This window comes from Xenopus laevis, chromosome 1L, assembly GCF_017654675.1.
Source record: "Xenopus laevis strain J_2021 chromosome 1L, Xenopus_laevis_v10.1, whole genome shotgun sequence".
NCBI lineage: Eukaryota > Metazoa > Chordata > Amphibia > Anura > Pipidae > Xenopus > Xenopus laevis.
The window spans coordinates 46299907-46320193 of record NC_054371.1 but is presented as its reverse complement, the minus strand read 5'-3'; the positions used below and the strand labels follow the sequence as shown (position 1 = coordinate 46320193).

Below are 20287 nucleotides of genomic sequence, written 5' to 3'. Positions count from 1 at the left end.
AAGGGGGTTGCCGACCCTGTAAACCAGGGGTCAGCAACCTTTACTATCAAAAGAGCCATTTTGCCCCCTCTTCTACTGAAGAAAAATAGTCTGGAGCCGCAAAACATAACACAGTTTATAAACTTTTAAAAGTTTTTTTAATTTTAACTGTTACAACAACAGAATACAACAAACAAATATGCAGTGTGCATGTGTAGGCCTACTTTGAAATAAATTAACACTAAATAGCCCTATTACATACAAATGTTCTCATATGTTTAAAGGCGAGGGCTATAGACGTCATTAAAATATGCGTCACATCCACGTCTTTAGCCCTCGCACCTGCTGCGGCTGGACTCTGGAGACTTCTCCCTTGTTTTGAGTGTGCGACCGCGGTAAGGACCATAATGAATCATCTTGCGGCACGGTCTTGCCTGGCATGTCTATACAGGCCTCGCACCTGCTGGCGGTATCTTGAGTGTTCGACAGCGGTAAGCTAACAGTTAGCTTACCATGGTAGCACACTCAAGAACCGCCAGCAGGTGCGAGGGCTCTATAGACGATGTGACAGGCAAAGCCACAAGACTGAGCCACAGCAAGCAGGATAAAGAGCCGCATGAGGCTCCGGAGCCGCAGGTTGCCTACCCATGCTGTAAACTGTTCTAAATTGATATGCTTGATACATTTCTTATCTTTGTCCCTGCTGAGTAGAATCCATGAGTTTCATTACAGGCAGCTGTTAGAATTGACACAATAGTTGCTAATACTCCAGAGAAGCTCCTGAGAAAATGTATCAACTAAATGTTGCAAAAGTGTAGCTGCCAGACTCAAACACCAGAGACAAGAACTTTCAACTTAGATTTTGAAAAAACTGTAAAAAATAAAAGATGGAAAGCAACTGAAAAAGTCTTTATTTCTGGAGAACAATCTGAAAACAATTGAACTAAAAATAGGGGTTTTGAAGGTAAACAACCCCTTTAAAGGAGAACTAAAGATTAACTAAAGAAGTAGAAAGAAATGTTGTACATTATGTTTTGTGTTTGTGTACCAGCCCAAGGCAACTACAGCCCTTTAGCAGTAAAGATCCGTGTCTCCAAAGATGCCCCAGTAGCTCCCCATCTTCTTTTCTGCTGATTCACTGCACATGCTCTGTGCTGCTGTCACTTGCTGAGCTAAGGGACCAACTCACAATATACAGTACACATATAATATAAATTTCACAATATAAGGCTGATTAGTAATTAATACAGATAATTACTACATGGCAGCACAGAAACCAATGCAACTAGCATCAGAATTTAATAATCAGCCCTGTGGTATCAGCTTATATTACAGACAAACCTCATTTTCTGCTTGATAATTAGTGATGACCCCTAAGCTCAGCTTCTGAACAGTTGCTCAGAGCCCACTGAGCATGTGAGTGTCACAGACACTTTCCAAGATGGTGACCCCCCTGTGACAAGTTTGAAGTCCTGGATCATTGCTGCTATTGAGAAGCTAGAACTTTAGGCTGGTGCAATAAGAGCAGTATATAATATATGACATTTTAAGCCATATTAGCTTTTAGGATTTAGTTCTCCTTTAAGCAAAGCATTAAAAATTCTGAGAAGATCAGTAGTGTAGTTGTAGGAGGACAGAACAGCTAGTTAGCTAGAGGGAGAAATGCTTTCTAAATCAAGTTTTGCAGCTGTGAGTCAGTGACTGCAAGTGAACACGTATTCAGAAATCTTTTATAAGCAGCTGGAACACAGTTTATTGTTTTGCCTGATATTCACTGTACTGGGTGCATTCATGAGTCACAGACAACCACTCCCATAGCAGGAGGAGTTTCCCATGAAGAGACTGCAGCTGCTGTTGTGCCCTCTTCCTCTGTTACAGAGCCAAGAAGCACTCAGCGTCATCTGCACAAACCAGCGATCTGTAAGTCCCCCCTACAAAATTATACTGCTAATCCAGACACACTGCTTTTTCTCTGCAATCCCCCACACGACAAGATAGATACGTTAAAGAAAGACAGAGATCTGCTCTCCCTTCCTTAAGATACTATGATAATGTACATTTCACCAGGAATTTGTCTTGTTCTGGACTAGAAGCTCAAGGTGATATTCTGCCTGTACTGTCATGTCTGCCTCAAAGGGAGTTGCAGATTGTAGTGTCATTTAGGGGGAGGGGATATGTAAGAGTTTAACGTGGTTTAATTATTTGCTGCCCCCAGGAATAACTTTGTGTAGAGATGCAATGCCACATGGGGCTGAAATTGGCCTGCAGTCAGGAGAGGAGGCTAATGCCCACCAGGGGCTGATTTTCAACTTGTGGCCTGTTGACCCTGGTGCTAACTCTTCACCAATCAGTAAATTGTTTTACTGAGGACAAAACTAGGTAGCCCTCTGACCAAAAGCGATGGACAGGGTTGTCCCCACTCCCAACTTGTCCCCTAATTTGGTTATGAGTGTTGGGCTGTGGGGTCGCTGCCACATCGAGGACCAACACACACCTGCCCTGACCAATGACACCTCTACCAACTCCACAGGCCACCATGCCAAATGCATATTCAACCCCCCCCCCCGCATGCCCCCCTTCCCCAACCAGCGTGTAATTGCTTTTCTTCTATCAATTAGGGCAGGGAGAGTAAGGCCAGGGCTTGTCTATACTTCATAGTCACATAGTTACATTGTTAAATCGGGTTAAAAAAAGACAAAAGTCCATCAAGTTCAACCCCTTCAAATGAAAACCCATTTTCATTAGTGATGTTGCACTATGTTCCTCATGCTGGATTTTCACATTTTTGTGACCCTTTTTTCACATTTGTGCCCTGTGAAAATGTAAATGAGCCCTTATGTGTTTTCACACAAATTCTTTTTGCACACCAAAATTTATTGTGTTCTCTGGCCTCAAACTTTTTTGTGCACCGGCAAAAGCGCTCAGCTTAGAGGGAACATGACCGGTGGGCCCCATGGTGGGGGCAGATCATGGTGCAGGAATTATATCATTGGGTACTGTACATCCAGTAGTAGGAGAAAGCGGGCCTTGTTTAACAGTGGAGTACTGCAGCAAACATTTTTGCATCATTTTCTGGACTGTCTTAGATAAAAATAAATGTTTGTTTTTACATGACTAAGTCCAAAGTACTGTAGGTTATTGGAGGTAAAGCTATTGAGGGACAAGTAGAAGATAAAGGTGTAGGTCTACTTTATTACCCCCTTGCAGAAATCTACCTTTCAATTACCAGCTGCATTTTGAGACAATGGAATCAGGCCTAAAGTAAGCTACTAGAATTGCTGCAAGTCAGTGTTGAGAACATGGTTGGAATGAGGTATAGGGTTGTCACCCAGCTGGTATTTTAAAAATTATGTTTATTGCCACTCTTATTAATAATGAAAAAATAAAAAAATAGAAAAGAGGGAACCCTAGTGATATTATAACATATATTTACTGGCCTGGCTGGTACAAATAATGCCTAATGTCAGGCAACCGTAGAAAAGGTGGCAACACTAGTGACATAGTACAGGTACAGTGCACAGAAGTCAGATGAGACCTAGGCCCCCAGTCGGTTGCCACCTGGCTAGTAAAAATTATGGCTGATCCTAATGTTATTAATAAGGAAAATACTGATACTCAGAGCATGTTCAAAGCCAACTGGCCAAATTCCGTTCCATGAGAAAACATTAAAGAGAAAAAAATTCAGTTCCATTTTTTCCCCATAACTTCAGTAGAGTTTTTATGTGATAAACAGTGAGATACACTTTTCTCATTGAATTGCATTTGGCTCTATTGGAAAATCTGGAATTCAATTAGGAAACAAGTTTTTCTCATGAAATTGAATCTGGCCCAGTGGACACAATAAAATCTATAATCATTTTACATGCCCCAGTGGAAGTGTCTATAGGCACAACACACAAAGGTACATGTCGACTTCTGTTTATTTAAGGTAGGTGTGTCCTTGTGTCAGAGAACCTGCACCTTGTGTTGTGTTTATTCTGCAAAGCTTGGCATATTAAACAGCAAAAAGATGAGTAGTCCTTACATCTAAAGATTTACTAACACTGGAACTCTTTGCTACATATATCAGACTCATTTAATGTAGACATTAAGGGACTCCTTTATAAACACTGGGCACATTTGCTCAGGGGCAGTAACTCATAGCAACCAATCATCCATTGGCTTTTTTCAGCCAGCTGCAAGTTGAACTCTAAAAACAAATTTTGATTGGTCACCATGGGTAACTGCCCAGGGCAAATTTGGCCAGTGTTTATAAATGAGCCTCTAGGGTTATTTAGATTAAAACACAGTGTGTGATGTGCAAGAAAAGGCACAACATGCACTTTGCACATTGCTGCCTCTCCCGTATTGCTGCAGGTCACTGACTGCTTTAGTCAGTGCTCTATTGGTATAAGGAGGGTTTGGGGAGGCACATAGGCCTTGGGATATAGAAAATGACCCCTATTATGGTTTGCCATTGCTATTTGTTTCTTTAATCATTTGACTTTCTGTTCTGCAACAACTCATTGATTATTTGTTCACCTTTTCTTATGTAGAAATGAAATGGGACAATTATGGCTTTCTCTACACATATTGAACACCCTTTATGGAATATCTCTGGTGGCTGGAAATCCATGTACGATCACTAAGGACCTCACTGCTGACTGTAGTCACTTGAAACTCTCTGCCATCCCTTCTGATCTCCCAAGTAACATTAAAGCACTAGACCTCTCTCATAATCAACTAAAGAAACTGCCGGCAGCTAATCTCTCCATATATGACCAGCTTGAGAGACTTGATGTTGGATTTAATACTCTTCATCAGTTTGAACCAGCCCTATGTGAACATCTTCCAATGCTGAAAACCTTGAATTTAGAGCATAATGAATTTACAAAGATCTCAGAAAATTATTTCACTTTTTGCATCCACCTAACTGAACTACATCTGGCTTCAAATGGGATAAGCAATATCAATGGAAACCCTTTTGAAAAGCTTGAGGTAAGATACAGGATACACCAGACTGGGATTCAACATAAATCCGGATATTTTAGATACATTGAGGCTCAATATAATTAAAACTAGTCCCAAATTCAGCAATAATTCCAATCCAGAGACGTCAGGTTCTCTTCAACTTTCAAAATTCCAAAATTCAAGATGTACAGTATGTTGCTGGAGAGCTCCAAAAAATGGAGCCCCCACCAGCCCAACAATTTGTGAGTGTCTATGGCGTCTTACAGCAGCTGGCATTTGCCAGAATCCACAGATCGCCAGTCAGGGCCTGGTGTAATAGGATCCAGAATATGGTTGTGGGAGCCCAATCCGATTGACCACCATAAAAATGAATTAATTGTGCCACACATTCATCAAACACAATGTGAATTAATGATCACTAACAGAAAACAGTAACAGATATGGTAGAAACCACTGTATTCTCTACATTAAGGGACATATTTATCAAGGGTTGAATTTCGAATTGAAAAAACTTCGAAATTCGAATTCAAAAAGACCAACCAAAATTAAGTCAAAGTTTTGTTTTTTTGGTCGAATGGGTCAGTTTTTGATGGGATAGGTTTGAATTTGGCTGAATTCAAATAGTATGAATCGAAGGAATATCGTATTCGATTGAATTTGATTCGAAATTTTTCCCAAACTTAGATTTTTCAGTCTACCAATTGACAAATAGGTTCTAGGAAGTTCCCCATAGGCTAAAACAGCAATTCAGCAGGTTTTAGATGGCGATTGTTTGATGTTGAACTTTTAAAGAGACAGTACATGATAAATTTCGAATTTTCACATTTTTTTTCAAATTCAAATTGAATTTGGACTATTCCCTAGTCGAAGTACACAAAAAATAGCTTGAAATTTGAATTGTTTTCATTCGTAAATGTGCTCGTTGATTATACTCACAACTGTATATGTCAGAATGTGCTTATCAAATCACTTCATGTGGGCTGGAACATGAATGCAAAAAGGGGGGTTATGGGCGCACGCCAAGACTAAGTAAAAATATATAAGTACACTGGAAGTGCTGCGGATTTGGCCAACTTAGCTACAAGCATTTTAACTTTTAAAGGAGAGAGATTGCAAAGACCCTAGAATTGGTTGCACAGGTTAAAGGAGAATTCAACACTTTAGGAAAAAAACCCTACCCCCACCCCATGTAGTCCCCCCTCCCTCCTCCCCCCAGCCTAACTGCCGCCCCGGGGGAAATGCCCCTAAAGCTGGCCATAGACGCAAAGATGTGATCGTATGAACCGAGGATTCGTACATTTTTCGGATCGTGTGTCGAGAATCCCGACATTTTTCGTCTGGTGGAGATCGTTTGTTTGGTCGATCAGACAGGTTAAAAGATTTCTGTGGGCTGCCAATAATTAGTGATGGACGAAACGGCGCTGGCGTCTCGTTTTTGACGCCGGTGTCCCTTTTTGACGCCGGCGTCCATTTTTTTTGATGCCGGCGTATTTTCGCGCCGTTTTACAAATTTATGCGCCGGCAGCGAATCGCACAAATTTGCCGCAAATTCACGCCTGGCGAATAAATTCGCCCATCACTACCGATAATATCTCTGCATGTATTGGCGATCGTACGATTTTCAGAGGGAGACTGTCACTAGCTTTAATCGTACATAACTTTCGTACGATTGCTGTCAGGGGCAGAACATCGGCTGATCTGTTCTTGTGTACTTTATTTGGTTAGTGCAGGTCAGGAGATGGGAAAGTCCGATCATACGATCAGATCTTTGCGTCTATGGCCAGCTTAACTTTTTACTTACCCCTCGGCGCAGATTCAGGCATCGGAGTTCCATGCAGCCATCTTCCAGGTCTTCGGTAAGCTGAGATGGAGACCGGCGAAGTGGCCATTGTGCAGTTGGAGCAATTTACCACTTTGCAACAACTGTGCATGCGCCAAAATGGATGGAAATTTCTGAAGCGCCGGAAGAAGAAACAAAGACCTGGAAGATGGCTGCCGTGAACTCCGATGCCTGAATCTGCGCCTAGGTATGGGTTTTTTTGCTAAAGGGCTGAATTCTCCTTGAAGCCCCCCACTTGTGGCTTTTAAGAGTGAAAGACTGCATGGACCGACAACCTTTTTTTTTACATAAGACCACCATTTAATGATGGGGGAAGACTAAGACCTCTGACTTAAAGGAAAACTATACCCCCAAAATGAACACTTAAGCAACAGATAGTTTATATCATATTAAGTGACATATTAAAGAATCTTACCAAACTGGAATATATATTTAAGTAAATATTGCCCTTTTACATCTCTTGCCTTGAGCCACCATTTCGTGATGGTCTGTGTGCTGCCTCAGAGATCACCTGACCAGAAATACTACAACTCTAACTGCAATAGGAAGAAGTGTTGAAGCAAAAGACACAACTCTGTCTGTTAATTGGCAGGGAGGTCATATTTACTATAACCAGAGATAAATAGTTAGGGACCACCATATGGGGTTTACCTTGACACAGTATGGTGGCTTAGCAATTTTATGATCATAAGTAAAAACCCCTGTTTTGTATATGCATGCACTTGCATATATGCTAGATTACTTATGAGACAGGGGACTGGGGAATGAGCATTGATCAACCCCCTCTCTTTTTTTGTGGGTTTTGTTTTCTATTAATGGGCAAAATAAAGTGGCACATTAAAAAGAAACATTTTAAACTCTTTAATAAATAAATCAAATTGCACTCAGAACAATCCTTTAAAATTGTGCATGTCACTTATAAAAGTTTTTCCACGCCTTTGCGTCTTGAAGTCACTGTTCAAGTGTGGCTCACTCCCCAGACAGAGAATCAGGGTGCATGGTATCAGGCTTCAGGAACAGGGTTAAACCCAGTGATGCTTTCTCAGGGGTGTAGCCGTAATTTCTTTCATTATTCCATAGTGAGTCAATATAAGGGTTTAGAAAGTGAGCTACATACTTTAAATAAGATACAATGTACTTCTACATCCCTATTGGAAAAATACGACCTATACTTAAAAAGGGTGCTAACAATAAAATTGCACTAATTATGCCTATGAGGAATGGCAAGTATCGCATGACACTGCAGACTATATAGATCAAGTCTCATTTTATGCATCAGCCCAGTCATGTTTTCAGGTTATTTCTTTAAAATGAGAGTTTCTATCAGAATGACTGAACCTTCAAAACCGATACAATGCCAATAATTTTCTGCAGCATTCTACTAAAACTTTTCCAGCCCAATGAGTGAACCCCAGATTGCCTGAGGCACTGGAATATAAAGTGAGGTGGTCAGGGACAAGAGTAGCCACAAAAATGTAATCCAGGTTCCCTAGAGCAGGGTTTCCCTAAAACCGGTAGGCGAGAAAGCAGATATTAACATTTGTTAATATTATCCACAGAATTTACTCTTTCTTGATATGTCCCACAACAAAATGACATCCACGGCATTAGGAAACAAGCAACAGCTGATGAACATGAAGGAACTCCTTTTGAATTCAAATAAGATTGCTAAACTTGATAAAGAAGCATTTGAATTTCTGGCAAACACGTCCCTGCAGAAGCTTGACTTGTCCTCCAACCCTTTGAAAGAGGTAAGTATTTGCTTTGATAGTAAAATCGCTAACATATTACAAGAACTGTATTTAGGGGCCTATTTATTATGCATTGTAAAAAGTGTAGTGAAGCATTACCAGTGATGTTGCCCGGAGCAGCCAATCAGCAAAGAGATTAATACAGTTAGACAACAAAAGCAAATATCTGATTGGTTGCTATGAGCAACATCAGTAATGTTTCCCTCCACTTTTTAAAGCCAGGGCACGCGCTGCTATTTCGGAAGATTAGTCGCCCAGCGACAAATCTCTTCTTCTTCGGGCGAGTAATCTCCCCGAACTGCCTTCCCGCCGGCTAGAATGTAAATTGCCAGCGTGATGGCACTCGGATCGCTTTTGCTTTCCTAAGTAGCCTGAAGTTTCCTCGTGAGGAAACTTCAGTTGACTTCAAAAAAACTAAGCGATCCGAGTGCCATCCCGCCGGCAATTTACATTCTAGCCGACGGGAAGGCTGTTTGGGGAGATTAGTTGCCTGAACAAGAAGCAATTTGTCGCTGGGCGATTAATCTTCTGAAATAGCAGTGTGTGCTTTACCTTTACACAGCATGATAAATAGACCCTTGCTGTATAAGTAAGCATATATGCACCGCTTGACTGAATCAGTAGTAACAATAAGGAAATCACTTTTAGTTTGCACACTGCAGGCAAGAGTGTTTTGTGGAAAGTGCACAAAAAATGTTGTCAGTTTAACACAGACTTCATATATAAGTATTTTTTTCCTCAAAACTAAAGAAAAATAGAAATAACCATGACCTTTGGCTAAGACCATGGAAATAGTGGCTTATTTGTTTTGTTTGGTTATACCTACAACAAGATCTACAGGTTTAATTGACATGATGTACCTTTAACTGAAAGCTGTAAGACCCCAGGTAGCTTTATCTTGTTAGAGTTATTAGTTCAATTATTAAAGGCTGGATTCTGATGTATAGAGCTAAGAGGGTTAATACAGAAAACCACCAATCAAATCAGGATGAGTGAGCTAATAGGATCCAAAAAGCCCTTAACAATAAAAGTTACTCTCATGCTTTCTATTATAATCATAAAATTGCTTCACAATACCAGAAAATGAGGAATTTGCCCTTGCTTAAATGCTGTGGTTGTAGATATTCAAATTACTCCTTACATATTCTTTTGACAAGTCATATACAATAGCTGAAAAAGAGTCTTAGATAATGGTATATAGCATATAGCCATACTATACTCTACAGAAAAGACCCCATTTTTCTTAGCTATGAGCCACACAGAAGGCTCAGTTTGCTGGTACACCTGTTTTTTTATGCAAGCCAAACCTTGCCTCCAAACCAAGAATTTAAAAATAAGCACCTACAGTACTTTAGGGCCACTGGGAGCAACATCCAAGGGATTAGTGAGCAACATGTTTCTCACAAGCCACTGGTTGGGGACCACTGCTCTAGAGTTACCCAATTTATGAATTCCAATTGTTGTTGCATTACAAATCCCATCATTATAATCTGTTACTACGAATGGGTGCTATTTGCAATTCAAGAAATGTCCAAAGCCAGATATTGGGAATCCTTTGTGTAAGAGGAGCCTAGTCCTTTTTGGCTTTTACAGTACCGTTCTGAGGAACAGTGAAAAACTAACATTTATGCAGCCTAAATCAATTTCCTAACCCACATCTAGATTGTTTCATTGACAAATTGATCTGAAAGTGGCAGGGCTCACTTAAAAGGCAGCCGGTTTGAGGCAGACCATGGGAATCACAGGGCATTGATACCCTTAGATCTCTTTATTCGGCAACTGGAAACGTAAAAGAGGAATACTTATTTCTGGGTTAACTTTTTTTATTGTGGTTGCAAATTCTCTTTTGTTTCTTAGTAAAACCGCAGGTTGTGTTCAGCAAACTTGTCACCTGTAAACAACATAAATTAAGTTTCATTTATAGCAAGAGAGGAATCTTAGGCCATGGCTGGATTGAACTTTGGTATTCAGCAAACCATATGTGCCTTATGTTCCTTATATTCCTGACCCACATATAATACCTAATGAAGTGAAACTGTCTAACATTGTTCCCATTTCCAACAGCTGGGGATACAATACTGAAGCAAGAAATAACCTATTTTTTCCCATTCTTTGAAGTGAAACTGGCCAGAAAGGCACTGGATGCCAAATGATATGTACCCAGATTTCATGTCAGACTCCTGCTTTGTATAATGAATACAGCAATTAGCATATTCATAATCTACATACCTGCAATTCATCTAATGAACAAACATTCCTTGCCCATGTAAAATCTACAAATGAAACTGACATGCATAAAGGAATCAGTGTAAGAAAATTTCCATAACACTATTTATTATTTATCCCATAATTATACTCCAGCTAGGGATTCAAGACACCAATAATCTATATATTTATGTATAAGAATAATTTCCCCATTTAACCAAGACCCACTTGTGGTCAGTGCTATCCATATAGTATAGTTATTCTAGGGAAAAAGATGTGTATGGCAGGAATGTACTGGGTTCTGCCTGTGCCCAACAAAAAACTGAACATATTTACAGTGACCCATTTGTGTTTGTACTAGCAATTGTATCTCCCCCAATTAATTTATACTCACTACTTTTCCTTCTATTTTTCATTGTATCCGATTAAAGGGGTTGCTCACCTTTAAGTTACCTTTTAGTATGATGTAGATGTAGAGGGTGATATTCTGATAAAATTTGCAGTCGGTTTTAGTTTTTTATTATTCATAGTTTTTGAGTTATTTTGCTTTCTATTTCAACAGCTCCCCAGTTTGCAATTTCAGAAATATGGTTGCTAGGGTCCAATTACCCTAGCAATCATGCATTCATTTGAATAAGGGACTGAAATCGGAATAGGAGAGGGCCTGAATATAAAGATTAGTAATAAGAAGTAGCAACAACAATACATTTGTAGCCTTACAGAGCATTTTTAGATGGGGTCAGTGGCCCCCATTTGAAAGCTGGAAAGAGTTAGAAGAAAAAGGCAAGTAATTCAAAAAAAATCTATAAAAAAGAAAAAAATCAAGACCAACTGAAAATTTGCTGAGAATTGGTCATTATATAACATACTAAAAGATCACTTAAAGAAGAAAAAAAGCTACCGAGGCATTTTATTGCCAATAGATTAGCTGCAATAGTGCAAGCTAGAATGCTATATTTATTCTGTAGAATGTTTTACCATACCTAAGTACAACACTCTAGAAGCTCTCTGTTTGTTTAGGATAGCAGCTGCAGTATTAGCTTGGTGTGACATCACTTCCTGCCTGAGTCTCTCCCTGCTCACTTATAGCTCTGGGCTCAGATTATAGGAGAGAAGGGGGGGAGAGGAGCAAACTGAGCATGTTCACGCCTGGGGCAATAAGGTTTAAGCTGAAAACAGGAGGTCTGATACAGAAGCACATGTGTACACAACAGAAGCAAAGAAATGCTGTGTTTCTAATGACAGAGGACTCAGAGCAGCATTACTTTGAGGTTTACCGGTGTATTTAGGTGGACCTTTCTGATAAGGCTTACTTAGTTTTAATCTTTCCTTCTCCTTTAAAGGTGAAAGCAGAAAACTAATCACAAATACTTTTACAATGATCTCCACACATACATAGTGCAAGAAACAAACTGTTGCTTAGCATCCAAAATGTGTTTATTTATACAATTGCCCTATTATTTTTCCATTTATAAGAATTAGCAGAAATAATCAATGTTTTTGTAAACCAAAGTATCACCATTTTAATCATTTTCATTTCTCTTCTTCTAGATCAATCCAGGATGCTTTCAAACCATCGGAAGTTTTGCTGTTCTTGTAATTCAAAATGCGCAACTTGACCCTCAGCTGACAGAACAGATCTGTTCAGAATTAGCGCACACTGGAGTTCACACCCTTTCGCTAAACAATATACGACTTTCAAAAATACACAATAGAACCTTCAAAGGGTTAGCAGACACAAAGCTAACAGTATTGGACCTTTCAGGAAACAGTGTGTCACAAATTGATAATGATTCGTTTGTTTTTCTCCCTAAATTAGAAATATTGAACTTGGAGAATAATGACATTTCTCGTGTTAACCCCAGAACATTCAAAGGTTTGTCAAAGGTTAGAGTACTGAATCTAAGAAAGTCTTTTAGTTCAAAGGATTTTAAACTTGATGACCTATCATTTCAGCCATTGCCAAATGTGGAGTACTTAAATATGGAAGGAAACAAATTGATTGCCATTACAGAACATACTTTTATTGGTCTAATGAGTTTAAACAATTTAAGCCTAAGTGACTCCACATTACAACCATCAACTCTTACCAACAGGACATTTGCATCACTGTCACAGTCCCCTTTGTATCAGCTCAACCTTACCAAATCTGGAGTGACAAAAATAGAAAATGGAGCTTTTTCAGGCTTGACACATCTGCAGGTTCTTGATTTGGGGCTGAACCAGATTGATCAAGAAGTTTCTGGTCATGAACTACAAGGTCTTGCAAATATAGATATGATGTATCTCTCCTACAACAGAAAAATTACCCTAACAAGCAATTCGTTTATTTTTGTTCCAAGCCTCAAGAAGTTATACCTGAGAAAGACAGCGTTAACATTCAGAGATCTCAAGCCTTCTCCTTTTAAGGTTTTGCAGAATTTAACTATTTTGGATCTCAGCAATAACAACATTGCAAACATACAAGAAGATGTGTTCGAAAGTCTTTCTAATTTAAGAATTCTTAGTTTTGAGCACAACAACCTTGCCAGGTTGTGGAAAAAGGCTAATCCCGGTGGCCCTGTTTTGTTTTTGAAGGGATTAAATAATTTGGAAAAACTCAGTTTATTATCCAATGGCTTTGATGAGATACCAGCGAATGCTTTTAAAGGACTATCCAAATTAAAAGTTTTGGACATTGGAGAAAACAATGTGGATATACTGCCTCCAGCTCTATTTGATGATCAAAATTCCCTTATTCTGTTGGATCTCCATAAAAATCTTATAACATCAGTAGAACAAGATGTGTTTAAAAATGTTTTCAGTAGCCTGAAAAATCTGAGCATGGGTGGAAACCCATATGATTGTACTTGCGAAAGTATATCTTGGTTTGCAAGTTGGCTTAACACAACGAATGCTAGTGTACCACTTATTCACTCACAATATATATGCAATACACCAGCCCGGTTCCATGGAATTTCTGTAGATACTTTTGATAGCTCTCCCTGCAAGGAACTGGCACCTTTTCGACTTTTTGTATCTACATTCAGCCTTACTCTAGTTTTTATATTGTTAGTCTTACTTATTCAGTTTCAAGGTTGGCGAATACAGTTTTATTGGACAGTATCCGTCAACAGGATTCTCGGCTTTAAAGAAATTGACCCAAGGAAAATAAACTTTGATTATGATGCTTATATCATTCATGCCCGAAAGGATATTTCTTGGGTTGAACGTCATTTGATTCCACTTGAAAGTAACACTGGCAGCAGGTTACAGTTTTGCTTTGAAGAGAGGGACCTTGAAGCGGGCAAGTCGAATCTGTCTGCATTCGTCGATGCTTTAAAATTAAGCAGAAAGATCATTTTTGTTGTGACTCGAAATTTGTTAAATGATGCTTGGTGCAAAAGGTAAGTGCAGCAAACTCACAATTTTAAGCAGATCATTATCTACCATGCTATATTTATAACAGCAATAACCAGTCTGCTACCCCCAACCTATTGCTGAATTTCTTACTGCTTTTGACTGCCATGAGGCTCTATCATGAGACACTTTACAAGATTACATTTTTAAATAATATAAAATGCTTTTGATTTCAGTGAATAGGGTTCTGGACCATGCCGTGGTTGTGTGTTTTCTATAGCTCAATTTAAACAGAGTTTCTGTAAGTAAATACCTGGTTCCTTATGCACCAGATCAAACATATTAGCAGATATCAGAACCAGTTGGACACTGTAATAAAGTAGAGGACTTTTGTTTCAAAGCAAATATTGTTTTTCCTTTACTAGGATAATAATAAATGACAAATCAGCACTGTTCTTTGCCTTTTAGCATTGGCTAATAAATTACTATTCAGCAACATTGGCCTCATATTACATAGCATCTTTGGTATTGGCTAGTATTTAAACCTGCAACAATATGCTAAATAGATACTATCATTTCCAGTTACTTTTTACATTTGAAGCATTTCCATTGTTATGCCCTTACTAATTACTGTTTGTCAGTGTAATAAATGTGCTGAAAACGAATCACCAGCAGCACACCGTGTGAGTTGTAGTCGTGCAAAATCAATACAAAAAGGACAATGACGGTGCCGTTTTGGTACAAGGTTATGTCCCTGAGGCAGGCGTGGGCCTTCCAGTACAGCACCTGACACCACAATTTGGGTGTTTTTTTTGGGGATCTTCAGCTCTCCATACTTGTTTACTGTAATAAATGTGTAGGCACTTGAAATTCTGGTGAAAATCAGCCATGAATACCTATTATATGCTCAAAATTCTTTCCTTTTGTGTTTTATCTAGCACAAACACCACGGCTGTTTTGCAGGATAAAGCAGCCTCCATTTAAGTATGCCCCTTTCTCATCAGCAACTGCAGATTTATGTTTTTCTGGAATGTTTTCTGAAATAATCCACATTTTTAAATAATATTTTCCCTTTTCTGTGTAATAATAAAACTGTACTTAGTACCAAGATATAATTAATTCCTATTGGAAGCAAAACCAGCGCATTGGGTTTATTTAATGTTTCTAGCAGACGGTATGGAGATTTGATCACAACTAGCATTATTACTTTTTTTTAACACTTCTTTAGTTAAGGACAGTCAATGGAAATATGACCGCTCAAGACTCACGCCACCTCGGCATGTCCTTTCAGTCAGCTTCGTATGCTCCGTGTGCTCAGCCACTAGCGTTCCGGCTGTAATGTGGATCCAAATGAGCAATACAGGGGGCACGCTGGATGAATATGAGGAGGTTTATTGTAGCATATTAAGTTAACAGCATTGGCGATGCTGTTACCTTGATATGCTACAATAAACCTCCTCATATTCATCTGGAGTGGCACCTGTATTGCTCATTTGGATCCTTCTTTAGTTAATATGTGAGATTGTTGCTACTAGTCTGATTTTTTCTTGAAAAATCATGGTTACTTCTTGAAAATCCAGCTAGAAGGGCTGCACTAATTGCATTAAGCTAACGTTTTCAATCATTGGAGCCCAGTTATTTGCAAGTATTAAGTGTCCCTGATATTTCATATTATCTGGTAACCTTATGCTAGGCCAGTGATCGCCAAACAGTGGCTTGCAAGCAACATGTTGTTCACCAACCCCTAGGATGCTCCTCTCTGCTGCTTCAACACAGGTGCTTAGTTTTATTATTGTAGATTTGTATTTTCAACAGTTAAATGGAGGAAATGAAAGAAAGAAGGGAGGTGGGGGGTAATACATAGCACCAAATATAAAATGCAAGCATCCTCAGTCTAGATATATTTATAACTATCTATCCAAAATGATTTTCCAGCTATACAATGTCAAAGCCACAATATAGAACCTTAAAAAATGTTCACTTACTGATTATACATTCAAAAACGAGCCCACTTATAGACAACGGGTAGTGACCTTAAAATACATTTCTTAAGGGACCCATAATTTGTTTATATTCTGGTGTTTCTCTAAAAAGAAATCATCGCACACATGTATTCCTAAAATGTACGCAATTTCATTTAACTTCTCTATCAATACTTTAGGAGTGGGGTAGATGGAAGTTTTCCACAATCAGGGGATAAGAACCTTTGCAGCGTAAAATAAATGCCTTTCCAGGGTTAGATCAGGCTTGGTATCTGTTTCCCAAAAGAGGAGACCGGAGCAGGAGAGGCTGGTACCAGGCAGACTAATACCTGTGAGTATATCTGGAGAATTGCAGACCAGAATTGTGTAAGGTGGGATCATTCCTAAAAAATATGGAGAAGTGTGCCAATACCTGATTTACATCTCCAACATATATTGCATGCTGAGGGATAAATTAGATTCAGTTTGTGTTGAGTATAATACCACTTGCTTAATATCTTATAATTTAGTCATTGGCTCTTACAGCATCTTGAGCTAAACATTAAATTAGCTATCCCTTTCATGTGTCCCTCCTCTGAGATATCAAGCATAAAGTCACGTTCCCATGCCCTAACAAAAGGTAGTTATTTCCTCTCACCTCTTAGGCCTTGCATATCATAGAGGAGAGATTTTACATGTTTCGGAGTGGAGGTATTGTTGCATAAACTCTCAAAAGGTCTAAGATCTCTGCCTCAACATCTGGTACCTCCAAGATATGTATAAAAATGTTTCAGTTGGTGATATTGATAATCTTGTAGTAAATTATCAGGTCTATCTTGCCTTAAGTGATTTAGGTCAGCAAGTTGTCCTTTTTGGAGTACATGGATAAACTGCAGATGGCCATCTGCTGACCGCTCCTTCAAAGCAATTGCTTTAGGTGAGGGTGGAAATGCTGTATTATTGGTATTGAGAGTGAGTAGGGAAGAGAAAGTCATAAATTTAGAACCCCCTTTTACTGACTCCCAGATGGCTAGGGTATATTTGAGTAATAGGTGTGAGGTATGTAGTATCCTGCGATTAGTGAAGCAAGTGAGTAGCTGTGAATTGTTGTTCAATTTCTATACAATGTTTATTATCTAAGTGATAGGATATCTTATTAAGAATTGCCACATTGTGATAGCGTACGCAATCCGGGAGCAGTATCCTATGCAATATAGAGGTTTTAATTCTCAGGGGGTGTGGCAAGTTCAAATGAATTTGATAATAGCAGATTGAAAGGTCTGTGACCATGTGCTGGAATAAGGCAAAGGAATAGACTGAAACAAATATAATAAAGGAGGCATAACATTCATTTTTATAACATCAATCCTGCCTAATCAGGATATTGGCTGTTTGGTCCACTTCTGTAAATCCTTATTTAATTTTGTGTATAAGATCTTACAGTTGGTATCAACCCATTCATCATAACCTTTGCTAATAGAAATTCCCAGATAAGTACAGTAAACTGAATATTCGCCCAGCTATATGGGAAGTTTTGAGAAAGTCCCTGGATTGTAAGTGGGGAAATCAAAATATTTAGGGCTAAGGATTTACTGTAATTGAACTTGAAATTGCTTACCAAATGTGTCAAGTAGCTTGTTAAACAAGAAAACCTGAAGTAGCTTTTTAAGACTCGGGATCGCGATCAGGGGTTTGTTAAGAAAAACAGTAATAGTCTGCTTGTGCAACAACTTTATATTGTCTGATCCTTATGCTGACCCAGGAAATATCTGGGTGTGAGTGAACCTGTATAAGGAAGGGCTCGAGAGCCAGGACAAATAGTGTGGCTGAAAGGGGACAACCCTGTCGTGTGCCATTTTTTGATTTTAATATATTCTAAAAGCACCCAATTCACTCTAATATGGGCCACAGGACTATGATACATGGATTTTATCCACCTACAGATTCGTTCTCCAAACCCATATTTGGTGAGACAGGTAAACATATACGCCAAATTGACCCAAGTCCTTCTCGGCATCAGTTGTCAATTCCTGGCTTGGAAGTAACTTCTGTTTGCATAAATCGCAGGTGTACTGCCTAACAGAGCCTCCTATAGACTTCCAGTCCACATGGGGATTGCATGCACTGGTATGGTCAAAGGGAGCTTGGCCAATAAATCTCAACTGGTATTGTATTTTGACTTTTTAATATAGTGAAATATTTAATACTTTGTTGTACGTCCAGAACCCTGTATTTGGCAGCTGCTCCTGCATGCACTGTAGTTACACCCCTCAAACCTACTGTGTTTATCGGTGATACGTGTCACTTCCACACAACTCATATATTTTCACTTCTATACCTAGATCTATAATTGATTTAGTAAATTATCCACCATTATCAATAACACCTTTTTTAAAGAACAGAGTTGCTCTGCCATTGCCATGTAATCATACTGCTGCTAGTGTCCGATCAAAGGTATATTATTTAGCAACATGAAATTGAGCCTATTTGAAGTGGGAAATTTCTAAATATCATAGGAGCTCATCTACTTTTTTTTTTTTTTAATAAGGTTCAAGATTCACCATGCTCTCCAGCAAGCCATTGAAGAAAGCCGTGATTCCATTATTCTTATATTCCTTGAGGACATTCCAGACTATAAATTATATGACACCATTCATCTAAGGAGAGGCATGTTCAAGTCGCGTTGCATATTGCATTGGCCAGATCAGATGGAAAGGGTGAAGGCATTTCATCAAAGACTTAAAACTGCTCTAGGAACAACAAACATAGTAAAATGAAATTAATGGTGTATAATTCCGTGTTGCAGCCTGTTGCCTTACCTCTTTGCTATACAAGTAGGTTAAAGGCTTACCGTGTTCTGAGGTTCCTATGGTTATCCCTAGTGTAGTTAATTATACTCAGCTGCTCTGCATTAACTGCCAGGTGCAGTCTATTCCTAATGAACTCCCAGCAGAGAGCCTTTATTAAACCATGACCTGGCTTCTCTCCTTGCCAGTTCCTAGGTCTCCGTACCTGCTGGTCACCCTGCTGGGTTGAGCACCCTGTCCTTGTTCCTGATTGCTGGGTAGGCACCATAACCCTGTACAGTACTTGGTTCTGATCCTGATTCCGGACCTTTTCCTTGCTGGTATCTTGTACTCTGCTAGTATTTTTGCCTGTCCCAGGACTTTTGTTATGCTTGAACTATTCCTCCTGAACCAGTAAGTTGCTTATTTTATTATCCTGCCTATTTCATACAATATTAGTTGTTCACTATATTTTGGTTTAATAACCAGTTTTGCATGCAAGCATCCTTCTAATCTCATTGCAAGTCTACTCTCTCCTAGTCTATACAACACTTTAGGCAACCAATATGGAAACTGTTGTGTTACCTTGAAGATTTCATACAAATTGGCTGTTTTGATCCAGAGCAGCATTCATTACCTTATGACACCATCTGGATTGCAAATAGATGAATGTCTTTGTTATGAGATTCAGTTAGACAGGTCTTATTCCCTTCATTCCAATGGGAATCCTGTGATTTTATTTTATAGAATACTCCAGGCCTAACACTTCCTCTACCCAATCTTTTCTCGAAAAAAGAATGAAGTAAGCAAGCAAATTATACCCAGTTTAAGAGTAGTTATTTTTATTTTTAATTTAGACTTCTTTAAATAACCAGTTAAAGTGGACCTGTCACCCAGACATAAAAAGCTGTATAATAAAAGTCCTTTTCAAATGAAACATGAAAACCAATTTCTATTTTTTATTAAAGTATTCATAGCTGTTGTAAGCTTATTTAAAAATCTCAGCTGTCAGTCAAATATTGCCTGCCCCTCCTCTATACCTAGGCATAGAGGTGGGGCAGGCAATTACTTTCACTTACCATTCAGCACTTCCTAGATGTCATTGCTCTATACACATCCCCCCAGTTCTCTTCACCATTTAATTGTGTAGCCAGGGCATGGGGATGGACAGCGGCATCAGGAAGTGCTGTCCATGGGGTCCCCCATTCTGGTCTCCCATTCTGGTGCACAAACAAGATTCTGAGATGATGCAAGGCTTAATAACAGTGTCCACAAAATGGCTTCTGCCTGCTGTGCCATTATACTTCACTGTTACTGAAAATATAAAGAGGTATGTTTGATTAAACATATATCCAAGCATATGAAGGGAGTGGACATTTCTTCAGGTTTTTTTTTCAGGGTTTCTAGGATATGCACTTCAGATGTAATTTTTGTTCCTGTGAAATAAAGCTGTACATATTTTAGCCAGTGGTGCAG

At 39.0% G+C, this 20287-nt stretch overlaps 1 protein-coding gene across 1 annotated transcript; it reads left to right on the top strand.

Annotated features, from left to right (window-relative positions):
* Positions 1–1817: 1817 nt before the first annotated feature.
* On the top strand, positions 1818–19720 carry LOC108698653 (toll-like receptor 3). Its single transcript, XM_018230311.2, has 5 exons — positions 1818–1899; positions 4515–4956; positions 8329–8520; positions 12277–14111; positions 18574–19720. The coding sequence occupies exons 2-5, from the start codon at positions 4522–4524 to the stop codon at positions 18800–18802; spliced, it is 2691 nt and encodes an 896-aa protein (XP_018085800.1). The 5' UTR covers positions 1818–1899; positions 4515–4521; the 3' UTR covers positions 18803–19720.
* Positions 19721–20287: the final 567 nt, after the last annotated feature.